This window comes from Sordaria macrospora, chromosome 3, assembly GCF_033870435.1.
Source record: "Sordaria macrospora chromosome 3, complete sequence".
Classification (NCBI taxonomy): Eukaryota; Fungi; Ascomycota; class Sordariomycetes; order Sordariales; family Sordariaceae; genus Sordaria; species Sordaria macrospora.
This window is the reverse complement of record NC_089373.1, coordinates 2,320,199-2,345,825: the sequence shown is the minus strand read 5'-3', so window position 1 is coordinate 2,345,825 and position 25,627 is coordinate 2,320,199. Positions and strand designations below refer to the sequence as shown.

General features: G+C 51.7%; 6 protein-coding genes and 1 non-coding gene across 7 annotated transcripts; 4 read left to right on the top strand and 3 right to left on the bottom strand.

Moving 5' to 3' along the window:
* Positions 1 to 7: 7 nt before the first annotated feature.
* On the bottom strand, positions 8 to 3,416 carry SMAC4_00795 (uncharacterized protein; the record flags this gene model as incomplete). The annotated part of the gene is made up of 5 exons (XM_066089493.1): positions 8 to 1,444; positions 1,505 to 1,688; positions 1,747 to 1,995; positions 2,055 to 3,107; positions 3,387 to 3,416. 5 exons carry the CDS (start codon positions 3,414 to 3,416, stop codon positions 27 to 29), a joined length of 2,934 nt encoding a protein of 977 aa, XP_065946477.1. The 3' UTR covers positions 8 to 26.
* Positions 3,417 to 3,846: 430 nt separating this feature from the next.
* SMAC4_00794 (uncharacterized protein) lies at positions 3,847 to 5,389 on the bottom strand. Its single transcript, XM_003349853.2, has 2 exons — positions 4,601 to 5,389; positions 3,847 to 4,535 (listed from the first exon to the last, which is right to left on the bottom strand). The coding sequence occupies exons 1-2, from the start codon at positions 5,140 to 5,142 to the stop codon at positions 3,872 to 3,874; spliced, it is 1,206 nt and encodes a 401-aa protein (XP_003349901.1). The 5' UTR covers positions 5,143 to 5,389; the 3' UTR covers positions 3,847 to 3,871.
* Positions 5,390 to 6,207: 818 nt separating this feature from the next.
* On the top strand, positions 6,208 to 10,260 carry SMAC4_00793 (uncharacterized protein). The gene is made up of 3 exons (XM_003349852.2): positions 6,208 to 6,520; positions 6,629 to 7,595; positions 7,709 to 10,260. The coding sequence occupies exons 2-3, from the start codon at positions 7,561 to 7,563 to the stop codon at positions 9,540 to 9,542; spliced, it is 1,869 nt and encodes a 622-aa protein (XP_003349900.1). The 5' UTR covers positions 6,208 to 6,520; positions 6,629 to 7,560; the 3' UTR covers positions 9,543 to 10,260.
* Positions 10,261 to 11,273: 1,013 nt separating this feature from the next.
* SMAC4_00792 (uncharacterized protein) lies at positions 11,274 to 14,439 on the top strand. Its single transcript, XM_003349851.2, has 3 exons — positions 11,274 to 12,293; positions 12,411 to 13,425; positions 13,821 to 14,439. The coding sequence occupies exons 1-3, from the start codon at positions 12,255 to 12,257 to the stop codon at positions 13,955 to 13,957; spliced, it is 1,191 nt and encodes a 396-aa protein (XP_003349899.1). The 5' UTR covers positions 11,274 to 12,254; the 3' UTR covers positions 13,958 to 14,439.
* Positions 14,440 to 17,706: 3,267 nt separating this feature from the next.
* Positions 17,707 to 20,670, top strand: SMAC4_00791 (uncharacterized protein). Its single transcript, XM_066089492.1, has 3 exons — positions 17,707 to 18,661; positions 18,720 to 19,103; positions 19,160 to 20,670. Exons 1-3 carry the CDS (start codon positions 18,185 to 18,187, stop codon positions 20,342 to 20,344), a joined length of 2,046 nt encoding a protein of 681 aa, XP_065946476.1. The 5' UTR covers positions 17,707 to 18,184; the 3' UTR covers positions 20,345 to 20,670.
* A 379-nt stretch (positions 20,671 to 21,049) lies between these two features.
* On the bottom strand, positions 21,050 to 21,134 carry SMAC4_13487. The gene is given in 2 exon segments: positions 21,050 to 21,085; positions 21,098 to 21,134. It is a non-coding gene; the product is annotated as a tRNA-Ala (tRNA).
* Positions 21,135 to 21,325: 191 nt separating this feature from the next.
* On the top strand, positions 21,326 to 25,508 carry SMAC4_00790 (uncharacterized protein). Its single transcript, XM_024656026.2, has 5 exons — positions 21,326 to 23,564; positions 23,627 to 23,890; positions 23,947 to 24,108; positions 24,185 to 24,208; positions 24,472 to 25,508. Exons 1-5 carry the CDS (start codon positions 21,977 to 21,979, stop codon positions 24,813 to 24,815), a joined length of 2,382 nt encoding a protein of 793 aa, XP_024511060.1. The 5' UTR covers positions 21,326 to 21,976; the 3' UTR covers positions 24,816 to 25,508.
* Positions 25,509 to 25,627: the final 119 nt, after the last annotated feature.

Below are 25,627 nucleotides of genomic sequence, written 5' to 3'. Positions count from 1 at the left end.
GGTGCACGAGGTGCTTTCCCATGATGCTAATTCAGGAACTTCCCACCACACCCACCACAGATCCCATCCCCTAACATGGCCATGATCTCTCCCCTAATCCTCTTCTCAGCATTCTTCCTCTTAATATCCAGCTGTTCCTCTTCGGTCAGCAGACGGGCATCCGCATCCGCATCCGCATCTGCGTCACCTTCACCTCCTTCCGCCATCTCCACATCGCCATCGCCATCTTTGTCCTTCTCCTTCTCGTCCTCCTCAGCAAACTTGGGATTAGGAGGAATGCATTTCCTAGCCAAGATCTCGGCCCGCATGGTCCTCGATCCACAAGCGCCGCAGTTCCTCGTGATTCCAGGCATCTGGATCGCCAGTCCGCTCGTTGTGCACACGCTGAAGAAGTGGCCATTCTCACAGCCGCTTAGGCCGCTGCGTTTGTCTTTTTGCTGTTGTTGTTGTTGTTGTTGGTGGTGGTTCTGCCGTGCTGGTCTGGCAGGTGCAGCAGGCAAGATTCTGGCGCCGCAGAGATCGCATTTCTGGCGGGCTATGGCATACGCAAACAGAGTGTTAAGCTTCTGCGGAAACTGGTGTTCGGGCGCGTTAAGGTTGATGAGATTAGAGGGGTGGTTGATGGTTACGCCGGGAACTTCGTCACCTCCGCCGTATAACCACTCGAAAAGACGGGCTTCGGTCGTCAGCCTCGATTGAGATTGTTGAGCTTCTGCTGGTTTGGGAAGAGACTTCCGCTTTGGCACCGGTGGTGGTGTCGCCGGCCTTTGAGGTTCAGGTCCACGAAGTGCTGGGTCAATGGCGTCTTCGCTGTTCTCTTTCTCTTTGGCTTCTTGCACTTCCTCGGCCTGACCCTGAGGTAATGTAGCCCCCCTCTTCCGTGGCTTGGTTCCGAAGAACACCGTTGATCGCACCGTATGCCACCCACCGCGCTCTGGATGCTGCGTGCTATGTAAACTGGCAATCATTGCCGTGACATTTGCACCCGGTGATATGGTGAGACCGTGTAGTCTAAACCGATGAGGGTGAATTTCAGGGACCTCTGGTGCCACCGTCATCGCATCTTTTCCGTTATTGGCTATGTCGATGGCATTATCATCGTCATTTCCATAGAAGTCGTCGTCGTCCAGATCTTCATCCTCATCGGACTCGTCTGACGCCACCGATGCATCATCATCTCCGTAACCCCGTTTGAAATGCATGTCAGCGGGAACGCTGACGGCCAGCTTTTGCATAACCTGAGTCACCCATTGCGGCTCGTGGGTCTTGCTAGGCAAATTAACGAGGTCACTATCCTCGTTGATCGACGTAGCAATTTCACCGTGAAGGGCCGGCACATTTGTCTCGTACCAGTCAAGATTGGAAGAGGTTGCGGACATGCGAAGAAGTGTAAACAGCGGAACGGGTGTCTGGTTCTTCAGGTCTGGACGGTGGATGACGAGGTCTGTTTCGGACATTAGTATGGAAGTAAATAACGAGACTTGATAGTGGAAACCGTACTCACCGATGATAGGATTTGTTGATGGCAGGTCAACAGCTTCGTCTATGTATGTTGTTCCACAATCACTTGACCCATGAGGCTCACAGCTGTATTCCGCACCGCCAACGAGAGCCACCTCAAATGGCTTGTAATTAAAGCCTGTGACGATAAGTCCACGACAGTACGTGACCCTGCCTGCATTCCAAACCTGTTCACGACCGTTAGCTAAAAGCACTACCGGAATAGTCAGCCGTGGTATGGCTTACAGCGTCTTCGAACTCCACAAAGGAGTCTGTCGAAAGGTGAAGACATCTGCCGTATGTGTCTGTCTCCTCGAACTTGAGTTCCGGCAGCTCTCCTCGCTTCCAGTTAGAGGCTAGCGTAATTTTGCGGAAGCCGACATAGTTCCTGTCAACATAGGAAAGAAGGCAACTACGTCCATCACCTTCTTCTACCCACGGACTGAAGTTAATTCCGAATGATGTGCCAAAGGGCACGTAGTCTGGATCCATAACCTGTCATATTGGGTAAGCTTCAGGTTCCCATGCAGAGCTTCAACTAGAAAGATACTCACGTTACCCTTCGGGTGAGGCCCTGAACACTGGAACCTCGCCACCTCATTCACATACCACACCAAACTTTCCTTGGACTCGACCAGTAGAGAAATAGTGCTTTTACTCCTGGTTTCGTCGATTTTCAGCATGCTTTGAACACTGATCAAGGCAACTTCTCGTTCATCATTTATCGTAGCGAGAAGAGCCTGGCCGGGAGCGATCTCTTTTGCCCACGCAAATCCATGGATGTTCTCCGTCAAGGCGAGTTGTTGGCCGGGCACCATCAGCCTCTCACCAACGCCCCAAAGCACGCTCCAGGAGATTAACTCTCTGCGCTGCAGCATTCCCTCGTTTGCCCTTGGTAGAATGTTGGCCACAGCACTGTCGTCTCCGTACATAGCCAAGGTTCCAGAGCCCGTCAAGATGGCGAGTATAGGTCGCCGGTTGAGCCCCAATCCGGATGGCGACCAAGCTATCCTCACAACATGGTTCATACTGCTGCCCACGCCCGTAATGGGTCCGAAACCAGCGCCAAAAGGCTGATTGGCGCGTTGATGAGCGCCGATACCCTCATCATCAGATTCATCCGCAGAGCTCAGCACATCCGAGACGTCGTCCTCGCTGTCAGAGTCGCCATCGTCGTTGCCGCTAGCAGCTGCTTGAACGTCGTAGGGAAACGGAATGTTCTGCGTCTGGAAAAGCTCCCTGTTGATTCGTGGATCGAGTGGCGGGTAAGAGACAGGCATATGTTTGCTGCCTTCTGAGAATTGGGCTCTCGGGTTGTTACGCCGACTTTTGCTCTGGCCTTCTTCATCATCAGACCAGGACGTTGACGGGGTCTCGCCATTGGGTTCCGGGGAGGAACAGCCAGGTATAGAGATTTGGTGATGCCGGACCTGTACTTGGGCGAGCTGCTCCTTCTCCTGCCGCCGTTTCGTGAGGTCTGGATACTCTGGGACGTAGACATGGACGGAGTCGTCGGCGGCTACAGCCAGCTCTCCGTCACATGAGAAGGCAATGGCACGCTTCACCAAGGGCCGTGAGTTGAGGCTGAGTTCCCTCAGGGGGAGAAACTGTGATGTGGTGTAAGCAAAAGGCCACGACGTAGGACAAGTGAGTGGTGTCTGATTGGTTGGCAATAATTTGATAATTGCGGTAGCGTATTAACTGACAATCTGCTTAGGCGGCCGGCCATCCATGCTCATGCAAAAGATTCCAGAAAATTGTGTTTTCGTACAGATATATAGTATTGCAGTACTTAATCAAAAGGCTTTGCGAGGAAAGGTAGAAAACAAAAATGGTTACGTGGCGCGAAAGCAGGTGAAATAAAAAAGACGGTGTTAGCAACGTACCTTTTGTTGGGGCTTGGGCTCGTCGCTCATGGTGATGATTGCCTCTTTGCCCGTGGTTAGTACCTAATTTGTGTGATCAAGCAAGCACCCGTCTAGAGTTTGTTTGTAACAAAGAATATCATATCGGTTCTCCACGAAGGTGTGAATTAGTCGCCAGGATGGCGGGATTCGGAGGGCAAGTGCAATGCGCTTGCTGTTTGGATGTAAGTGAGTGAATGGTTGAACTTTCCACTTTGGACGACGAAGCACGACCAAAGCATGAAACAAAGCATGAACTTTGCCTGCCCCACCATGTCCGGTGCCAACCCTAACCCTTCGACGTATGTCGAAAGAAAGGTCAACGGCTCGAGCTCTGATATCTGGCCTGTGTTCAACATCACCAATCCATGGGCACACCTAGGTATACCGAGCCGAAGTGCAGTTTGCACAAAGGCAATAAGGAATAACATTATTTGTAGGTTTTATGATCCATCTCTCCCGCTGCTTTACTTCTGCGCAGATTCGAGCCATGACCCCATCTGCCATAATACTGCACATCCGACAACAGCTCCCAGCGCAGAAAGCTTCCTCATCAACCAGTTATCATCCGTAAGAGGTTTGGCAAATTGGCTCTTGTGAGTCAAGATGGTCTCGTTGTTTGTCTCTTTCGAAGTCTCGGTAGCGGTTGTGTCCTCCTTCACGACCGAGATGGCTTCCTCTTCATCTGCCTTTTTCCTCAGCGCAGCAATAGTTTTGCTCAGGGCAAGCATGTCCTCTTCTAGGGTCGTGTTTCTGGACCTATCAACCTCCACATTTTGTACGTTGCCGAAGAAGTCCGTCACAAGGCGGCTTCGTGCTGCCTCGGCTCCTCCCGGGAACAAATCGTAACGTACTCCCGCGTTTGAGTGAATCTTCTCGTATGTGTAGCTGTCAAAGAGATCACCGACCGTCTTTTTGCTGCTTGTGTCTCGGACTTCGTTTTCGAGGAACTCGAGGTTATAATAGGTATATCGATCAATGACCGCAACTCCAATGTCGTTATCGGCGTGATGGGAATAAGACGACTGGTCGAGCTCGGAAGAACCGGTCGCGATAATGTTAGGGGAGTATAGTTTGCTGTACATGGTGTTGGCTTGGCAAGTGTCAATCATGAAGAGAATTTCGTGGTATCTGGTCGCAAGAGCAGTTAGCATCATCTGAGGGCTTGCGCAAAGCGAAGGTATAGGGTAACACACCTCTTCTTCTCCCACATTTGCTCGAAAGCATCCGCCAAATCAAAGGCGCCGATTTCCTCGGCATCCTGGAATTTGAGGAACTCGTTGCCTCCGTGTCCCGTCATGTACACCAAAATGTTGCTCCGATCGTCTGTTAATAACCTCTTACTTCGTGGCATCTCATCGCCCACGCGATCAGTTAACAGACGGATGAAGTTTTCGACCGTCACTTCATATCCCCTATAATCGACTTCGATGTTGTCGCCATAGAGATCGACGGCGCGGTCGGCATTCGAGTACACTGTTCCGGGGAAGGCATTTCGGGGATTGCAGGCCATGTCATCCGGAAGCATGAGGATGATCTGCGAGTCGGGAATCCCAAGACGCTTCACGGTGCGGTATATGGACAGCACATTGGCAAGATGACGGTAGTTGAACCAAAACCGGGATGTGCAGACGAGGACGGCCCAATTACTCGTGTGCTCGGCCTCGACAACGGCGGCGGTGCCGAGCAGCATCGCGCCCACGAGGGCCGGCAGCCGAAGAATACTGCTGAGCTTCATCTTTGATTTGGGTCCGAATCCGAGATTTCGAGATCGGTGGCGGTACCTCGGCCAAGTATCGCCGGATGTCGTAGAGACCGGGAGGAGGGACTGTCGTCGGGTGGAGAGGGGTCGAGTGTCGCGTGGATGGGGGTTCGGATGGCAGGTATTCTGATTTCAAAGCGTTTTCGTATCTGTCGTCCCTTCGCGACCCATGATCGAGGCAGTCGGCCGCTCGGTTCTTGTGTCGTCGGGTTGTGTGGATGAGTGTTGAACGGGATGAAAGTGCGGAAGGAAGCGTGCGTGTCGAGAATGGTCGTGCAACGCACTGAGCGCAGAATTCCGGGCCAATCCCGACTGCGTTGCGGTGCCTGCAAGCTGTCATGGGTGCGTTCGTTTAGGCGGCTTTGGGCCTGACAAGGCCTGGTTACCTATTGCTTGGCGTAATGAACGATTTCAGGGGTATCCTCGCAGCCCTTGCCCCCCCCCGGCGACGCCAATTGAGGGGTGCCGCTTTCCCCTGGATGGCGAGCTAGGCTTGGCTGGAACAAGAGCTTGAAAGCTTCAAAGATCATCTGACACAAGCGCATCCAAAGTGTACACATTTCGGTGCAAGTTTTCTCGTTGTCATCCGGCAAGAAAGAAAATATTCCGAGGTTCAAACTCACGTTCTCGGTTGAACTTGACGTCGGAGCCATTTCACTACCGGCATGCCGGTACGGGCATCACAAGTAGGTAGGTAAGCTTGCAACGAAATTCTGAGTGGTAAAATACAGGTATTCTCAAGCCCGTTAGTTGACATTGCTCTTCAGCACATAGACAGTTTCCCATCCACAATCTCTACCTGCTACCCACCACACATCATGATCCCACAACCTACAAAAGTCACACGTCCAATCAGTACCAGTTAAACCACCACATGTGATGTGAAGTGACGACAGGATGCATATGTTAATAACCCCAAGGCATCCGAGGTTTACGTTTAGGTGGATGACAAGGAGGGGGGAGTATGGATCCAGATGGTGGGAAGTTCCATCTCTATTACTAACCGCATCTCCATCTCTCTATGCTGTATATTCCGCGGGTCTTTCTCTCTTTTGCTTATAAACGTGAGCCAACAACTATACATAGACCCTGGATGCAAACAACCTCTCCATACCAAAAGGTCACTCCCACGGAATCAGTTATCCTCAGTTCCGCACTCTCCGCAGTCCCATCCAGTGTCTGGTCAGTTGATGTTATTCGCAACCGGCCTATATATCAGAATCAGGCCAGAGCTCTGCCTCTCTCGCGAGCGTGGCACGTTCTGCGTCCGAGTTCCCGGTGCAAGCCAGACCATCCGAACAAAGATATCACGCCAAGAAGGAGCTAAACGAGCAATTACCCGGCTCATTGAAAGGTTGGTCGCCAGCCGGACTTTTGACTTGTCAGGGTTTCCCGTCGTTTCTTCCCAGCAGCGCGCTTTGATGTCGGTCCTGAAGTCTGACTCCCAGTGGAACATCGGCAGCTTCCATCCTTCTTTCTCTTGACGCTGCACGTTTCCTCCACCAGTGTGCGCTAATCCCCACTTCGAGAGCCGCTACGCTGCCCTGGCTGCTACTTTAAACTGGCTGCAGCCCCGCTTGTGTATGCGTCAACTCTATTAACATTAAGAAGTATTAGAGTCCGATCGAGAGGGACAGGACTCAACCTTGCAACACCTTCACGCCTACAACCTGGTCGAAAAGGCTGCCAGTGGTCCGGGCATTACAATATTTACGAGGGGCTGTTGTTTACCTCGCAGAAATCCCAAATCGGACGCCGGTTCTCGCATCGCAATCCAAGACCCTAAGTGACTAATTCTACATTTTGGCTTGCGGCGTCTGGTCGGACAGCCGGTACCTACAAGTAGCCTTCCTTCCCTTCCAGTTCCTCTCGCGTCCCCAACTCCGACTATAAACTCCCATCCGACTACCGTCTCTTTGTCCGCTCCAATATTCCAACCACCCGCTCTCAGTCCACACCCCAGTCGTCTTCTACCGGTCGATCAGGTTTTACACCGATACCGTACTCAGCCCCAGCCTCGTTTTCTAGACGACTGCACAGATATCGCATCTGCTCCGTTCTGGTTCGAAGAGGCCGTGGCTCAGCCCTGACAACTTCTCCGCAACCCATCGTCATCGTGGACCTGTCCTTCTCAGTCAAAGGGACGTCTCGCCTTTCTCCAAGAGCCTGGATCCCGGCTTTGCTCCCTCATCATAGTTCCACCTATTACACACAACCCTACGCGCGACATCGGACCCTGAGTCCCCAGTCCTGAAACCATCAGCCATACATCATTCCTTTGTCCGGAACGAGAATCCCTACGCCCATATAAAGCACCAGCTGCTGTTTCAACGTCTCTCAACACCTCACGTTTTGTCTTGGCCATCAACACACCAAGATCCACATAATACCATCATGGGCAAGCCCCCAGCATACCTTTTTGTTGTGAGGTAAGCTGAACTTCTGTGCACCTTGATGGCCACGCCCTTCCTTTCTGCGTGGCGTCTTGCGGTCTTCGTGTCTCCAATCGTGTCCGGACGTAACTAACCACGCCATGAAACAGGCACGGATTGCGCCTCGATGTAGCTGACAAGAACTGGCATCTCACATCGCCGACTCCCTACGACCCTCCTCTTACATACAGTGGCTGGAACCAAGCCAAAAACCTCGGAGCTCGGATAGGGAACATTATCCGAGAGAGAGTCAAGGAGGACGAGACAGCTGCCAAAGCCGCAGGGCAAACCAATCCCACGGCAAAACCGAAGCGCAAACGGTACGAAGTCGTCATCCATAGCTCCCCGTTTCTGCGATGCATCCAGACCTCCGTTGCCATCAGTGCCGGTTTGGCACAAGACTCGGCCCCATTCGGACCCTCTACGGGCGGCGATAACAAAGAGCTTTCGGGTAGCTTTGCCCATAGTCACCGAGCAAGGCCATCAACCGCGTCCGATCCTGGCAATGGCCCGGCACCTCTGAAGATAGTCCAAGGGCCAGTCATCCGCAAGTCTGTCCTCCGGCTGGACGCTTTTCTGGGCGAGTGGCTGTCTCCTGGCTACTACGAGTTCATCAGCCCACCTCCCGAGTCTGTCATGATGCTTGCAAGCGCCAAGGCAGATCTCCTCAGACGCGAAGATTACAGCAGCTACCCTAACTTCAACGCTTACAATCACTCAAACCTCCAAGGGCAGCTTTGGAGCCCGACTGCGGTGCGCACGCACAGCCCTCTTTCCCCTACAATTAGCTCTGTTGATCCTCTGGAAAAGGATGACCTTTCCAGTGTGGCCAGTTCTCTACCTAGGAGTGAGAGCGCTAGTAGCCAGAGCACATGTCAGTCCCAGCCCGACTCTATCGTGCAGTCGGCTACTCAACCATTTCCAGCCATGGGCTATGTTCCTCCAGTTCCGCATTATGCAGTCAACAACAACAACACAATCCCTCTGGGCTACGTCGCACATGCTCGGGATGCGTGCTGTGATATTGACTACCAATGGGATTCGATGCGGGCTCCTCTGAACTGGGGCGACGGGGGTTCCTTCCCAGAGGAATGGACATCGATGCATAGAAGGTTTGGCGCAGGTATCCAAATGCTGGTTGACTGGTATTCTACGGCCGAGCACCCTACCAAGATGGTCACCAAGACGGTTTCGCGTTTCGGCCGGCCGGTCCAGGCCCAGGAATCTGACGACAGTGAGGACGTGGAGACCGAAGCCATCGTCATCTTAGTATCTCATGGTGCGGGATGCAATGCATTGATTGGCGCCATCACCCATCAACCTGTTCTGGCAGATGTTGCAATGGCGTCACTCACAATGGCTGTGCGGAAGCCGGATCAGGAACTGCATGAGAGCATTGAACGATGCCAGAAGGAAAAGACGCCTATCCACCACTACTACGATCTCAAACTGTTTGCCAATACAGATCACCTTCGCACTCCTGGTCAAGCACCCAACCTGTCGCGGTCTACCTCTATCTCTATCGCTAGCGTCGCCGCTGCCCGGAACCGCTACACCCACTCCCACTCTATCTCTACGTCGTCTACATCGAACTTCTCTTATCAAGACATTGTGGAAGGGCGAGGGGGTGTGTCTAACAGCCCCCTGAGCGCCAGTCGCAGAGGTTCTAGCGGCTCCTCCACGACCCCTAGGTTTGTTTTCGGTACCTCCAATGCCAGCAATGGAAATGGAGGCGGTATCACGGTCGGAAGTGGCGTGTCATCGTTCGGCTTGAGCAAGCCTTCGAGTCTGTCAACAGGGCTTGGACGTAAGCCGTCTATGGGACTGTGGTCGCCAACCAGCCTCCGTAACAGTACTGGATTCGACGATGACGATGACGACGACAACATGGTGTTGAATTTTGGCACTCCGGCAAACGATAAACCCTCTACTATGAAGTCATGACCCGATCGAAAGCAAGCCGGCAATTAGTTTGATGACATGTGCAGGTAACTACCTTTTGCACAGATTTCCTTGGTTGTATTCATCTACATGAGCATATGGGATAAGCGGGCGTTTTGGAGTTTTTTCACCACTTTGTCTTGTCGCGATACCGGAAGATGGTATCTTCTTTTGGGCGTGAAAATTGGTGAAACTTGGGATATCTTTGGATATGGTCCGGGCAGTAGGGAAAATGGAAGAGGAGAAGAGAAAGAGGGTAGGATACATTCCGGGTGCACACCCTCACAGGAGAATGAACCTACTCGGCTTACATGTCTTGCTTTTATTTGCTATGGCTCTATGGATATGGTATGACGGCGCAGTCGGTCTTTTTTTCTCCTCTCCTCATTCTCCCAAGCATTAGTTAATATGTATCTTCATCATAAGGAAGTTATTATTTTGGGAATCTCACAACAAGGTTGCCTTCTCACTTGTCTGTGCACAACCTGTATGTACGTACACAACCTACAGCCGAGCGAAGTCGGAGATGACAATAGCCACCAAAGCGTCTGAAGCATTGGCCGCGACGTCATCTGGTGTGATGTCGAACATCAAAGCTCCTTGAGGTAAACAAACATATTTGGAGAATGAACCCGATTACACTGCTTTAGTTAGAACTCCTCTCACTACCTACTGTGTATGAATGCGATTTAATCTGTGACCCCCCGCCCCCCACTCCCCTCCTCTTGCCTGGCTTTGCTGACATGACTCCGTTTCTTTCTGTTTAAAGATAAATTTGAAGGACAGGCTGTTTGGATTTCGTTTCAACAACATGCCACATGTTGTTCGAACTTGATAAAGCCCCTTGATCCGGTTGGCGGTGTCGGTTCACGGGATTGAAGTCGGAGTTCTGGAAATTTGTTTTCTCCCAGTTTCTTTTCCTCTTTCTCGTTTATTTTAGATGGTAGTTGTAGGTAACATCCAACCAAAACGAAGGCGAGCGAGCGAGTAATGGGGGCCCTGGTCATAACGAAACGGAAATCGAACGGCCATCGAACTACCGTACCTACACTCCTACAGTACCTGGTACGTACGGGCTGGCGCAGCCGAAACATAAGCATGGGTAACGATATGGGAGAATGAAAGAAAGTGGAAGGAAACGATTCTTTGTGGAGTGTTTTACCCGCGCCACGGCGCCGCGGCCGCTACCGTACAGTATGCAGTTGTTGAATCCATCCGCCTTAACCCCGGCGCGTCCCGGGTTGCCCGCCGAAGCATGGACCCCTAGGGCCCACTTTGCTACTACGGATCTCGGGAGGATCTCGGGGGGTCGGGGGTATCTTGGCGCCCGTGCCGCTCAAGGGAGGGCCCACGGGGGTCAGTGTTTTGTACACCAACGGCCAAAGGGAGGCACGGGGGGTTGGTTCGGGGGGTAAAAAAAAAACGAGTCTCTGATGTCACCCTAGCCCACTCATCCCTTCAAGTTCAGAAGACGAAAAGTTCACGGTTCCGCAACAGAAACATATCGGATCACCGCTGGCTTGTGAGGCTGGTTACTTACTCTATGGAGAGGAAGGCAAACATTTTCTGTTGCCCGTGCTGAGTGCTGCTGCCTGTCCATCTTCGGGGTCTGGGACTGATGGGTTCCGTCATCTCTATGGTAGATACTTATCATCGGTGGTGGGATGTTTCTGGCCCTTACTCGGCAGATCTTCTGGCACTTCTGAGCAGCAAGGCAGATCAGATCAGGTCAGACTCGGGAGTTTTCCAATCCAATGCCATTTCCATGGTCGAAAACGACGAGACCCAATCCCATTGCGAAACCAAACCAGGCTTTTCTTTCAAGTCTGGGCCATTCATAGGTTTCCTTCCGATATCTTATCTTGTCATTGCGCCCACTCAGGGACCCATTGATAGACGGTGATGGATACCACATCAGCCCTGCCACTGCCCGGTCAAACGTGCGGTTGTGTCTCTGCACCCTGCTGAGGCAACCATGCTGAGCAACTCACGTAGAGGCCGCAGAGGTGCAGACTGGGACACTGAATGGAACCATAGACCCCCCTCGACTCTTGCTCGATAATCCTGTCCCATCAGCCCATCCATATCCTGACTTCTCGGTCGCATCCTGGACACTCTGAGCAAGACGTTTCGGCCACTCGTTCGGCCTCCTGCTCCTGTTTCGCGGCATCCAGTTTCTTCTGCGGACCTGCGGCTCCATCCGGGACTTGGCTTTGTACAGACGCCCATCATCCATGTTACATGTGCTATCAAGACGACACATAACGTCACCGCCGCTCTGTTGGTTGTTGCGGGCGCATCCGCCGTGTGCGCGGACGGCTCGTTGGGGGTACGGTAGCGACCTACTAACGTAGCTACGACGCTACACTTGGCATCCATGACCACCACAACACAAGGATCTGCCATGATTTGAATCACCCAGCCAACCTGGTCCGCCCCTGAGAACAGACATCTAGAACCGTTATCCTGATCTGAGTTGGACTTTCTCTTACCTGTGACACATCTGAGATACTGTTGTGGAGGGCTTCTTTATATACCGTGGTCCCTTTGGTCGTCACGCCCGGCCTACCTACCTTTTCCCAAGCTTCATCAGACAATCGAGCACCTGCGATATCGCACCATACCAACCTACGGCTTTGTTGGACAAGCTTTCTCTATTGAATTGAATCCGATCCGAACAACTTATTGATATAACATCCTTCAGACGGCGACCAGATGGGTCCTACAAGTGCCATGGACTCGTTGCCCAACGAGGTATGTTATCGCAATGTTATCCAGGCCTTATCACTTACACGGAATCCCCTCTATTTGCACCTTATCGCACTAGCGCCAAGCTTCAAATCCGCTAACAAACACCCCCCCGAAACCCAGATTCTGAACGACATCCTCGACCTGCTTCCAACTCGCGCTCTTCTTCCTCTCATTCGCGTGAACAGCCATTTCTACTCGGTCGCTTTGCACATCCTCCACCAGCGCCTTTTGCAGGCCGCTGCCCTCCCAGAACACCGCCTCATTCTCGAATGCTACCACCCAAGCGCGAAGCTCTCGACCCCATACCTCTACTGCGATTACCTCCGCACAGATAAAATCGGCGCTGGCCCCAATGGCGACAAGGAAGCCCACGGGCCCGAACCCGAGCCGACTCTTGCCGGATTGAAGGGGCTATACTCGCACTTCAGACCCGTCGTTCAGGAGGAGAATCGCCGACCAAGGCTACGCTATCCAAGACGTTCGCAGCAGCAGCAGCAAGCCAGCAACAACAATGGAGCGCCGTCCACAGAAGAGGTCGAGGACCACCGACCGTCCGAGGAGGTCTTTCTCGACGAAGGCGAGCTTTTCTCTCAACTCTGCTGCACAACGAACTTGGTCAAAGTCGGACCGAAGCCCGGCTTTTTCCTCAGCAACGTCAACGTAAGCGACGGCGTCATGCGTGTCTGGCGCAGCTGGCTATGCGATCAGACCAAAACCCCGACGTCATCAGTATCGTCATCAGCGTCTTCATCCACCACAGATCTGCACGGTGGTGCCAAGCGAGAAGCAGCAACACCAGCAGCAGTAGCAGGGAAGGCACTTGAATCGCCCGAAGAAAGAGCTGCCAGGCTAGCAAAAGCCAAAGCGGCCCGCGCCGTTCTCTGGGCCGACCCCGAGCGGAACGTTGGCGTCCGCTTCCGCGTCGTGGAGAAGCCGACGGACGACTACGTCAATAACCGCCACTACCGGCGCGAGCAGCCGCTGCTTGTGCCGGCCGACGAGGCGTACGATGAAGATGAGCGACCGGTTGCCTACCAGCTCGAATTTGACGAGGTGCTGGTGAGGTCGAGCAGGCTGCTCTTTATGATGCAGAAGAGCGAGGAAATTAGCGAGGGTGCGGGTGGGAACCATGAAGGTACGGCTGTCATTGTGTCTTTTGCATGATTGCGAGCTTTGTCCCTTTTGCCCTGTTCTACGTGATCCGATTCCCCAACAGAAGCAACAAGCTTGGGTGTCTAGGAGGGGAAAGAGAAAGAAAGATGGGAGGTAAGTAGTATGGTTGCTTCAAGTGATGCCCGTAGTCACATGGGTGCGAAGGCTGGACGGAGCAAGGTGTTGTGGTGCGATAAACCGGTTCACCACGGTTCGTTTACCCCCATCTCCTGCAGTTCGGTGTCCTTGCCCATGTGACTGCGAGCAAGGCTAGATGACAACCACTGTCTTACGGAATCGGGCTACCTGAATATGGGTTGTATCAGCACAAATTCGGATGTTTGAAGAGCATTAGCTGACACTTTCTCCGTGCAATAGCGGTCTTCATTGACCCAGCCGGCCCAGTCCCAGTTCCAGTCCAGATGATCTTCTGGCCTTCGATGCTCATTGGCGGGGACTCTAATACCTTCCATTGGAACCACATGAGCGCTCGGGAGATGACTGGTCGGGCATAATTTGACTGAAGAGGATTGCAGTTCTTGGTGCAATCAAACACCATCCGCTTTCTTTCTCACAAATTGCTGGACATGGAAGACTGTTGCCACCTGCAATGTTCTGTCCTCTATTCCTCTCATACAATTATCAGCGTCTGCCGAGGATAGACGCCATCTCCGCTTACTTCTTTTCTGTTTTTACTTTTTTACTTGGGCAACAAGATCTTCCCAACGGAACAAGACCATTCGAACACCGATAGACAATATGCACTACACGGTACAGATGGTATAGACAGTAACACGGGATACGACATGGTGATGAGGGGCTACACGGGGCGCTCAGACAGATACAGATGCCAATATGTTTATGGCTGATATGAGTTATGAGTTTACGGGTTTTGAAAGAGGTTCCTGGGTCAGAGTATGATTTGGGCAAACATTGTATTTGTTTTTAGTCACTGGCATACGAGTCAGACATTTAATTGAAGCTATGACAATTTCTCCTCACCGCACTGGATATGGCAAAGTCTCACATTGATAGATGAGCGACGCCTTATACCGTTTTCTTGTGCTAGCTGAAGATTTCACCTTCTTGGTTTCCCGCGGCCGCTTTGAACATCGCGACATAAAGGAACGAGATGAATGGAATGGAATCTTCAACTGTATATAGCATGGAATAAACTATTACGTCCCTTGGAATCGCATGTTACATTCTAACAGAATCATCAAATCTTCAACAAAACCGAGGGAGGGAAGACCGTTCAGCTTCCCAGCCCTTAAGACTTTCCCCTGTCCCTTAGCCCTCGAGAACCACGCCTTTGACTCGCACTTCCCCACTTGACCTATCACGAACATCGGCTCCTCGTCGGTCGTTCTCGACGTGTGGTTATGGGTAACACTCTAACATCCTGAACTCGTAGGTGAGCTAAACGCTTTGAACGGCCACAACGTTACCGCTTGGATGTGATAACATATGCCAGCCAGCACCCGTCATTCAGGCGGGATCCTTGGGTTTCCATTTGGATTTCTGATCTTTCGTCCGATCTGAACTGTCATCGTACATCAGAACTCGTCCTGCCCATTTCCTCCAAAACTAGTTATCGGCTTCTTCTTTTATTCTTGCTATTCATCTTGAACATCAGTTTACCTTCGATCATATATTTTGCAATGATGCGCCAGCCGATAATCTAAGGTACGTGCTCTGACAGTTGATATCTCTGTAAGTAGCCAGGCAAAAAAAAAAAAAAAAAAAAAAAAAAAAAAAAAAGAAAACCCAAACGAGCAACTCAGCGGAGCGGGAGGAGTATGTCATGGGGGAGGGGGAAGTTGAATCCAGCAGGGTATGTATACACACACGCAGTCAACGGGAGAAGCTGCTATTTTTGGAGCAACGTAGTACTATAGGTGTAGACATATGTACATACAAATAACTGTACCAGCTGAGCTGGGCTACCGTCTGTATTTCCACGTAGGTAGAGGTAGTAGTGTCCTACGCGGTACCTGAATCGCCGCGTCTGAGTGGCCGGGGTTTTCGTTTCAATTTATATCCATCTACATACCCACATGGAAACAAAGCGATGGGTGAGAGAGAGTTTATAGTAGTTCTCGTGTGTCCAGCCACCAACCGTTCCGGCCGTAGGATGAGTACCTATGTACCGCGGACCAGAAATACGAAGTAGGTAGGCAGCGGGTTCCCGCGATGGGCGGTTCCAGCCTTTGATTGTGTGGATGGATGGATGGATGGATGGATGGGATTCGTTTCCGATCTTTGATGTGTGGTTCTATCGCCCTTTTTTTCCTTCTCGGTGTAACCAACATCTTCTTGAATCTTTGATGGGCTTGGGAGGGAGTGACAGGAATGGGATGGTGGCGATGCGGGCCGGATATAGGGAGCTGATTCCGGCCCTTGTGGAAGAGGGCGCTGTATCTGCTGAAGAGTGAGTAAGTTCGAATGAATGTCACCTATACACAGAATGAAGCGTCATAATCTGAAAATTGGAATAGAGGTGATAACATGGAGAGCAGCGAGGGCGAAGCGGAGAGGAGGTGGAGGTGGAAGTGGAAGTGGGCGCCCTTTGATCAATTCTCCGTTCAGGGACTGCACTAACAATATTCTGGGCAAGCCCCTGAGCGAAGTAAACAATGGAATGGAATCCCCCAGGTACCTCCTCGCTGCCTCTCCACTCGAGTCCGCCAGCAACTAGGAAAGAAGGTGGTGTATCTTTCCGACGTCGTGTCCTCGTGTGAGTGTGATGAAGAACGGAAATTGATGTTGTCCCTCCTTGGGACCAAAACAGGGCGTCAAGCGCAATATAATAAAAATGGCATTGCTGCTTTCCTGGACACTTGTCGACACATTGAGCTTCCATTCCTTGGTGTGGTCGCAGGGCTTTTTGTGTACGGGCGTAAACCAGCTGCGGTTCCACTGTGACGGTGTACCCCTTGCAGCAGAGACACCTCACAACCCCCCCTGTGGCACACCCCCTGTACGTGCTATGGCTCGCTATTGTCCCGCGTCCAGGAGCGCAGAGATTCTGATCTTTTTCAACAACGGGGTTGGATGAGTCGGCATGTTGTGACTTGGTCCAATGCTGTCCGACAGGACAGAGAGGTAATGACTGGATGTTGTGTTCTCGTGTAAGCAATTTGCGACGGGAGACGGCGATTTACCTGCGAAAAGCGCAACAATTCGTTGACGATGAAGGGAAGGAACTGCTTGGAGGAGGAAGACCCAGAGCTGGCTGAACGGGAAGGTGCAGGTGCCGTGACACAGAGCACTTCTTTTCTTCTTTCTCTGTTTCTCTATTTTCGTTGGAGGGATCCAACCCGATGCAGTTTCTCCTTCTCGCGAGCCGCGCTTGTCCTCTACTAGATGTACCTTTACCGCACAGCATTTTTGACATATGCATCTTTCTTTCGTTCTCTTACACACCAGAGTCAGAGGGCGGGTGAGGTGGGGTTCTCGTCTTGCCCGAACACGACGGGCCAGAACCGTCACCAATGAGTCTCCCTTGGTGAAAATCAACCCCTCTTCTTCTTTTCTTTTGTCAAGCGCACGATCAGACTGGCATCCTTTTCCTGCAGTATGAGAGGACCAAAGCTCCCACAAGAAACCGATGCGGAACAGGTCAACGCCGTGGCTCCCGAGACATTGGCCCCCCCTCCCGCTTCAAGTCCCGTTTCAGCTCGCTGAGAACAAGGTGGTTGAGCGTGCAACCGACTACTTGGGTGTCCAGGGGTGTTCATGACGCCGGCCTGATGATCGCCGTCGACCCGACCACCCAAAGGCTCGCTTGCAACTCATATCTACCCTCGCCAGCAACGTATCGGGACGGGTCCTTATTATCCCTGACGCTGTGAATCTTGGGGTTGCTTCCTACACCCGGCCAGCTATTCGTTCGCGACTCGGGGGGCTTCTGGGTACGGCGTGGATACTCGGCGGTGCGACCTGAGCTAGCGGTCTTTCTGTCGCTAAGAAAAGAAAAGCACATGACATCTAGCTCTTCAGCTGCGCGAGTAGCAAGTGTCTTAAGCATGTCAGGTACATTTCTGATCATCTATCACTGAAGGGATTCCTTTTTCTGAAGTCGGGTTGGGGTGGAGGCGGAGCCCAGCAACTGGGAGGTTTGAGAAGAGGGAGCCAAAGACAGGGCGAGAAAGAGCTGTAACATTCCTTTTCGAACTTTCCCAAACGAATCGTTTCCCGCCAGGATGGTAATCATCTACCCTGTCAACAGGTAGGGATCGTACCCATCTCTGTCTTGCCTTGTCCGGAACTGTTCCGGCTTTGTGTTACTACAACCTATGCTCCCTCATGGCGCATTTGATCGCCATGGGTCCTCCCCCTCGAGGTTCTCATGCTGACTAGTAGCTCCATTTGTCTCTTGATTCCTTGTCAAGCTCGGCCAGATGTGGGCGTCAACATGTGGCAGAGAACACGAACGTCATGAGCAGGGCTCCCAGTCTCACAAGTGTGAAGTGTGCCTGATCGTGTGTGGGCCTCCTTCTGTGTGACATGTTCCGTCCGTTCTCTTAATACCGTTGTCCAGTAACCCTTACCTTGCTCATGTTTCCCTCTTTGCTCCTCTTTGACAGTCCGTTCCTCGTTTGTGTCACTCGACTGCTTCGTTATCGACTGCTGGACAGCGGCAACCGGAAATCAACACTCGCTCTGGCAACAAGCAGCTGGGTCGTGCTTTGGAATCAACATCTTTGGACATCGAGCTTGCTCGGCTTGGTACTCAGGAGATGGACAGCCGGGATATACTCGGCCTCAGCATGGCGTTGCCTCCGCCTCCCCTTTCGAGGAAGGATCTTACTACCAAGGATCCTTCCAGGACACCTTCTATTACAAGTCCGTCAGATATAAGGCCTCTTACAACCACGTCACCACCACCAAACAGACCACTACCGCCAACACCAAGCTCAAAGAAGGGTACAGCACATAATCGATCTGGATCAATGTCTAGCACTCTTATCTCTCCTAGAAGTCCGCCGCCGACTCGCCCATCGCCCTTAAAATCGCAAGCTTCGCTGAGCACGATCTCCGAAGCACGGTCAGAAAGAGCGTCATCACTAGGGAAGAAATCTGGGCATTCAAGACTACAGACGCAATCTTCATGGACATCTCTAGCTTCAACGACAAGGACCATCAAATATGGGCGAGGCAAGCACAGTGACATTGAGCTGGTACCGCAACCAAGCGATGATCCTGAAGACCCATTGGTAAGTTTATATGCCTTTCTGCCACCCACCATGCAATTCCACAAGCTCACGTTTTCAGAACTGGCCCCGCTGGCGTAAGGAGTCCAGCTTTTTTGCTCTGCTGCTGGTGGTAGCTTTGAATGGAGTCATGAAGACAGCCTTCATTAGCGTAAATGCTGAGGCGGCCAATGGGCATCGTGTATCATACATTGCTGCCGCGGCGCTGACAGGTGTTCCGTTGATTCTATCAGCTTTTACAGGACTCATCAGTCTTGTGACATCGAGAATATGCGGGAAAAGACCGATATACCTTATCTCATTATCACTGGTATTCATCGGAACCATATGGAACACCAGCGTGAGGACCAGCTACAGCCAATGTCTGGCCGCAAGAGTTTTTCAAGGTTTGGGATGGGGTGCATTTGATACCCTGGTCCACAGTTCCATTTACGATATGTTCTTTGTAAGTCCAGCCTCACTTCCCTCGAGCTTATTCTGTACACAACTAACGTTTTCAAGGAACATGAACGCGACCTCCGGGTGTCCATCTACACCATTGTTGCCATCACAACCACATGGGGTCCACCCCTGCTTGGCGGGATATCATCACGAGGCCCGACTGGGTTCGAGTTGCAGTTCACAATCCTCAGCTGCTTTTTGGTCCTTGCCGTGCCGGCCATTGCCTTGGGTGTGCCCGAGACAGCATATGACCGCAATTGTACACTACCGCGGATTGATGAGGGTAGTGAAAGTCCCTATAAGGCTTCCATGTGCCAGGGTATCAGACGGGACCGTATCATTGATACCATCAACGACTACATTGTGAAGATAAAACCATACTCCTACCGTGGATCGGCAGATATGGTCACTTTTCTCCAAGCACCTCGTGCTTTCATTGCACCAACTACACTTATCCTCTTCTTCACATCTCTATTCCCGTACTCATCGCTATGGGCCTTCAGCTCTTCGCTCTCTCTTCTATTTCACTCCACCTATACTACAACCACTATCGGTGTCCTCGTGACAGGCCCCTGGCTTCTCGCCACCGCTACAGCGGCCTTGTTCACGCTCCTCCCGTTGTTCCTCCCTCGTTTACAGTCACAGTTCCCCGTTTTAGCGTCCATCCCAACGCACTTCAACAACAAGCTGAATACGGTCGCCATCACAGCTGGTTCTCTCCTCGCGTTTATCGGCATCCTCGCCTTTGGTCTCCATACAGACGCGAGAATCCACGATGGCGAGATTCTGACGACGAACCTCTCAGCAATTAGTTTCGCTCTCGGTCTACTCGCCGCAGGGGCGTACGTCCTCGACGCCATCTCCCGCCCCTTGATCCGGTTGAGCACGGCCTCGGCTTCCTCCTCCAATAATCATACCGTTGATACTAGGACCGCAAACGATATGGCAACCGGCGTCGCCTGTTGGAAGACGCTGTTTGCCGGGATTTTCGTCATTGCCGTCCCCAGTGGCATCTCAAAAAGTCCGCGTAGCAGCGAGGTTCTTTCGTCGGGACATGGGCTGAGAGATATGTGTATTGGGTTTGCGGTGGCACAGGTAGTCATTGTGGCCGTAGCGGGGGGTGTTTGGTGGTTCTTTGGTGAGGGGGTTAGGAGGTGGGATGGCAGGGTGATGAAGTTGGAGGCTTCAGGGGTGGTGGGCAAGGGAACCAGTGGGAGGGAGGGGAGCTTTTTCGATACAGACTAAAGGACTTCGAGAACAGCAAACGGGTTTGGATAAAGGAAACGGTATGACTGCGATGAGTGATGATGAGCATGGGTACTCTACGGATATTGAACATATAGGACACTCATTTATGATCCACGGATGGTTTACGGGGAAAAGGAAATGGTGTACAGGGTAGAACATATTCTTTCAGGAAAGGAACTTGGGTCGGAGAGCGATTGATCCCAATGATAGTACTCGGTAATATGGCTTGTGTCTTTTGGATAGTACTAGCAATGTTATTACCGACACTGTCTTCTTCACAACCTAGAAAAATGCGTTGTGTCTAGCTTGTCAATGACGTCCCTTTTGCTGGCCGTTGCACACGGTTGATAAGCAGGGGCTTGTGACAATTGTGTCTGAAGTCCAAAAAAGGTTCAGAAGGTCAAGTCCCGATTCAACCCAACAATCTACGTCCTTCTAGAATCCTTCAATTCCTTATGGAAAGAAGCTATGGCGGATCCCTGGGGAGATCAAACGGAAGTGGAAACCGGAAGTCAGACGGGAGGACGTGGGAGTTAAAACCGGAAGCGGCAGCCAACATATGTCAACTGGTCGATCTTAATGCTTAAATGTCAACCGTTCACAGCGAAACGCCGAGCATCATGCAAAGCCGAAAAATAAAGGCAGCAAAATAAAGGAAGGAAGAGATAAAAAATTCGAGGGACAAAAAAATCGCAAAAGAAATGGACGAGCTGGGAATCGAACCCAGGACCTTTCGCATGCTCGGAAACATGCTAAGCGAACGCTCTACCAACTGAGCCACACGCCCGATGATTTGTTATTATTGCAAGATAATCAAAGAACTAGTACTCATAGGGCAAGCTTTATTTCTGACAGCTGGAGGTGCCATTCCCCCCCCCACGCTCTTTCCCCTCCCTCCACTTCATTTCCCACATTCCCGTCTGCATCACAAATTCTCAACACAACATCATTTCCCCAAAAGATTTCCATGGTTTGAATGGACGGCACATTTTTTTGCGCTTTCGTGAGGAGAACATCGTTATGTCATTTCCGTCGACACGCTTCCAGACTCATGGACTCCTGGACTCCTGGGGGCCGACAAAGATACCCCGCCTCAGCCCACCTACGACCTGTCAAGTGACAACTCGTTCAATCCGATGATGATCCTGCGTCGTTGATGCTTGACGGCAAGCGTGCCAGCGTCTTTTCATTCGCCCGGATCCTTCGTGCTACGCCAAATGAAGGCATACACATCTCCAATTTCAGCAGGCCGAGCCCAATTTGCCTGATGTTTGTAACAATGCGAACGAGTTGACAGGGCTCCCGAGTTGCCGAATCAGCATTCTTCTTTTGGGGGCATTCAACACAAGGCCAACACGACGTGGCCAACACAGCCAACCCCGCCGCTGTTGGCCTCAATACCTCATGGCCTCACGAATGGGTCTTTGTGGTGTTTGAGAATGTCACTCCCACGATATTATCGAGGGCGACCGTGGGTGAGCTTGTTATATATATCATCATGGACGACCTGACTTTTAAGAAGAAATCGGTAGCGCCACACATCCACTGTGGTATTCTTTCTTCCCAAATCTACAAGTTCCTTCTATATTAACGTCGCTTTCCAAGAACAACATCACCTCCCATCCAGCCATGGCACATCCCAAGCCAAACATCATAGCTCCCGCCGCATCGAATGGGCAGTACCAACACTTTGTCCCCCAATTTCTTCTCAAGAACTTCGCCAACAGGGTCCCCAAGGCACCCAAGACACCCAAAGGAACTTCAAAGCCGAAGTATGAGAAGGGCATGTTTCCAGGAGACCTGGTAATCAACAGCCTCGATATGACCCAGGACTCCGCCGTCTTCATCGAGAAGCCCGTTTCCAGGATCCTTGGGCAAATCAACATGTACGACGACTTCACGAAGCCGGACAAAGAGCGGAGACACGTTGAAAAACTGTTGTCCAAACTTGAGGCTCAGGCAGCCCAGATCATCACCAAGGTTACCAAAGCCTTGGAAGCCAAGGAGCCCACAGTTCGTCTCATGTGGGATGAACGCTCCCTGCTCCGCAAGTTTCTCTTCCTCATGAGGTATCGCAACATCGGGTTCTACAAGCGCTTCCACCACGAAAACGCAGCCGAATACTCCGATCAGGACCGCGAACAGCTTCGCGAATACATGACCGAGAATCCTCAGTTCAAAACACCCATGGATGTTTGGTTGAATAACATCAAGACCATCGTCGAGCTCGAAATAGATCCAGACTTCAAGTGGGCCCGCGAAATCGGCAAACATATGTATCCCGACGATGCTCAATGGTTCCTCTACAATCTCCAATGCAACACAATGGCATTTTGCGTCCCATCGAACCCCGAAGATGAGTTCATCCTCACTGATAACAGCTACACGGTCTCCGACGAGGTGCAGGTGTTCGCTCGAAACGTCCGATCGGACCGTATTGAGACACTTGCGCGGGCACCTTTTCACGAGTTTGCGCCAGTATCCCCCAAGCTCATGATCGTTCTTCGCTCCCACTTTTTGTCTGAGCCACTAGAAGACAACATGCCGGGGATCAAGGCTAGAAGGGAAGCCAAGCGAGCCTCTGCTTTTGAAGGATTTGGCCCTGTTCAGAGTGTTCTGGAGGACCTTCCCGTCGGCAAACCACACAACAGTCATCTCAAGCTTGTTGGTAATCTTCTTTGCCTTCGAGAAGGGGAAGACGGCCGCCAGAGAAGAGAGCACAGCTATCTCTTCCATTTCTTTTCGGTTGAAAGCCGCCACGTCCACACGATAAATTCGATTCTTCTAGATAAATGCATAAACTGTACTAGTATCATCTTCAACTCCAAAGACGCCTTCGGAAAGACACTCGAATGGTATCTGACTGCCCCGTTGGAGTACGGCAAGACATTGATCGGGGAGAACGCAGATTTGCGTGAGAAGATTTTGATGAAACTGGAGGCGGTTTCCCGGTCGCTTGGTTCGAAGAAGGAAACGGAGTGGACAAGGGTCAACAACTGTCATGTGGCTGCTGACCACGAGTACAGTCGACGTGTTGACCAGCAAGTGAGGAAGAACTTCAACAAAGTTTTAAGTGGCAAGAAAGCCCCCACACCACCAGATATAAACAGCTTTGAAGGTATCAGCGCCGTCATCGATGAGGTGATGAAACAACCAGGGGCGACACACGACGGAGGTCCTCCTGGATTCAATCCCAGAACCCAATACCGGATGCTAGGTACGAAATTACTCTTGAGAATCACAGACGGACATGAATTTACTGACCAAACATACCACTAGGCGGTTCTATCCATACTGCTCACAAGGACAAAGAGCAAGCTATCTTGATGATGACGCTGCGCATCAAGATTGACCACTGGTCGCGCGGAGTAGACGAGGAAATCCGCCATCATAACCGACAGATACTTATCGCCGAGTACCTACGAATGCCCGCTCGAAGACTATGGAGCTATATGCATATTGTCAGGTACATGTACTTGAGTGATACATACTTCATACCCATTAGACTCAAGCCTGAACAGCCGGAGGATGCTGTCATATATGGTAGGCGGTGCCCTCTCTACCTTCCCACAAAGTGTCACAGACTGACAATAGTGAAGCCAAGGATTTGTTCCAACCGGACAGGTTGACTTCGTTGATTTATAAAGCTTTCACGTATGATATTGAATGTCGCAAGTTCCCCCATATCGATATATGGGGTGAGCTCACACCCGACTCAAAAAACACGGCATTGATGAAAGTGTTGGCATTCGAGGTTCAAGGTACGGACACTGAAGACATTGCTCTGACTTTTTGGTACTGCGCTGGGTATCTGCTAACTGCCCCTATTTATCATAGGTACCGAATCCATTCTCAATTGTGGTACGTGAACCCCAATTCCTTTCCCTCCAGTGTCCCCTATGCCCAAACCCTTCACCAAAGACCCCGATGGAACGTATCCGTTCCCGCCCGGAGAGGGACCGAAACTCCAAAAACTCCGTCCATGCCATGTGATATGCAAATCTCCCGCTCCAACAAACAAAAGCACAAATCCCTTTCAGGGAACAAAAACACCCTCCAATGAAGCCCAAACCCGTAAGAAAGAAACTCCCCATCGAACTAACCCAATTCCCAAACCACAACAGGAATTCCCACCATCGAAAACCTCGCCGCCTCTCTCGTCTCCCAGACTCCCTTCGTCGGCATGGCCCTCGGCATCTGGTCCCGGAACCCGCGAAACCCCAACTATCACCCGACTCCATCCCCGGACTTCGAGTCCAACCTCGACGCCGCCCTCGACCTCTTCGACATCCTGCACCGCACCGAGCTCGCCCTGCGCGTCATCTGCCGCACCCGCTTCCTGGGTATCATGGAATCCGAGCGCGTCCGTCACGGCTTAACTCCAAAGACGCTGCAAGATCTGCATAAAGTCTTCTTCACCGCCGTTTATCCCACCCCACCAGACGATTGGAGGTATCGCCTCTGGTGAGGATGACGACGACGACGCCAGCGACGAGTATGCGTACGGGAACGGTGTAGGCGGCACCGCCCCGTGGTGTTTCTGGTGGTCGAACTGGGGCAGCTGACAAACAGCAGTCGGACTCTCCGTACACGTACTCGACACATAATACGAAGTCGTGGTAGTGGCAGCAGTAGCGAGGGTGGTGGCAAAGTTGAGCGGGTTGCCGGGCACATCTTGGAGGGCGGCGAGGTAGACGAGGATGGGCTTGGAGAGCTTGTTGAGTTGTTGACTCAGCTTGAGCATCCTGGCGATGAGCATCTTTCTTTATTTTGTTTGTGGTATCGTCGTGGGGCTGTGTATGCCCACGAGCGATCCGTATCTCCGTCCTTTCCGTGCCGGTTTAGTCCGGTTCGGACTCGGACGATTTCTCTTTTGATGGTTTATTCGGCTGGCCGTTCGTGATCATAGGGATTGACTTTGGCTTCGCTGCAGGTGGACGGCAGGTACGTCAGTGATCGTGATGATTGATGAGACTTTCTCAGGGTTCATGGTTTTGACATTGGGGCGCAGCTTATGTTTGTATGCGGCGATGGAGCATGGGGCCGTGGTGCTGGGTCCACATGGGGAGAAGAGCAGGTCGGGTGGTGTGATGAAGCGAATGAAGTCATTTAACTAGGCGAAATGTGGCGGGTTGGAGATCATTCACCACCGCAGCGAGATTCATGGAATGACCCGGTGAGAAATTTTCATTCGGTGGATAACCATTATGTTTAAAGCTATTTTTATAGACTGTTTTTTAACAGGATGCGGACCGGAAGCCACCAAGACTCCTTCGAGGT

Coding starts and splice junctions, on each gene's coding strand:
- SMAC4_00790 (XM_024656026.2), top strand. CDS start 21,977: ATGGCACATCCCAAGCCAAACATCATAGCTCCCGCCGCATCGAATGGG. Junction 23,891..23,946: donor GGAGGATGCTGTCATATATG/GTAGGCGGTGCC, acceptor ACAATAGTGAAG/CCAAGGATTTGTTCCAACCG. Junction 24,109..24,184: donor GTTGGCATTCGAGGTTCAAG/GTACGGACACTG, acceptor TATTTATCATAG/GTACCGAATCCATTCTCAAT.
- SMAC4_00792 (XM_003349851.2), top strand. CDS start 12,255: ATGGGTCCTACAAGTGCCATGGACTCGTTGCCCAACGAG. Junction 12,294..12,410: donor TGGACTCGTTGCCCAACGAG/GTATGTTATCGC, acceptor CCCGAAACCCAG/ATTCTGAACGACATCCTCGA. Junction 13,426..13,820: donor TGCGGGTGGGAACCATGAAG/GTACGGCTGTCA, acceptor TCCGTGCAATAG/CGGTCTTCATTGACCCAGCC.
- SMAC4_00791 (XM_066089492.1), top strand. CDS start 18,185: ATGGACAGCCGGGATATACTCGGCCTCAGCATGGCGTTGCCTCCGCCT. Junction 18,662..18,719: donor ATGATCCTGAAGACCCATTG/GTAAGTTTATAT, acceptor TCACGTTTTCAG/AACTGGCCCCGCTGGCGTAA. Junction 19,104..19,159: donor CCATTTACGATATGTTCTTT/GTAAGTCCAGCC, acceptor AACGTTTTCAAG/GAACATGAACGCGACCTCCG.
- SMAC4_00794 (XM_003349853.2), bottom strand. CDS start 5,142: ATGAAGCTCAGCAGTATTCTTCGGCTGCCGGCCCTCGTGGGCGCGATG. Junction 4,536..4,600: donor CAAATGTGGGAGAAGAAGAG/GTGTGTTACCCT, acceptor TCTTGCGACCAG/ATACCACGAAATTCTCTTCA.
- SMAC4_00793 (XM_003349852.2), top strand. CDS start 7,561: ATGGGCAAGCCCCCAGCATACCTTTTTGTTGTGAG. Junction 7,596..7,708: donor GCATACCTTTTTGTTGTGAG/GTAAGCTGAACT, acceptor GCCATGAAACAG/GCACGGATTGCGCCTCGATG.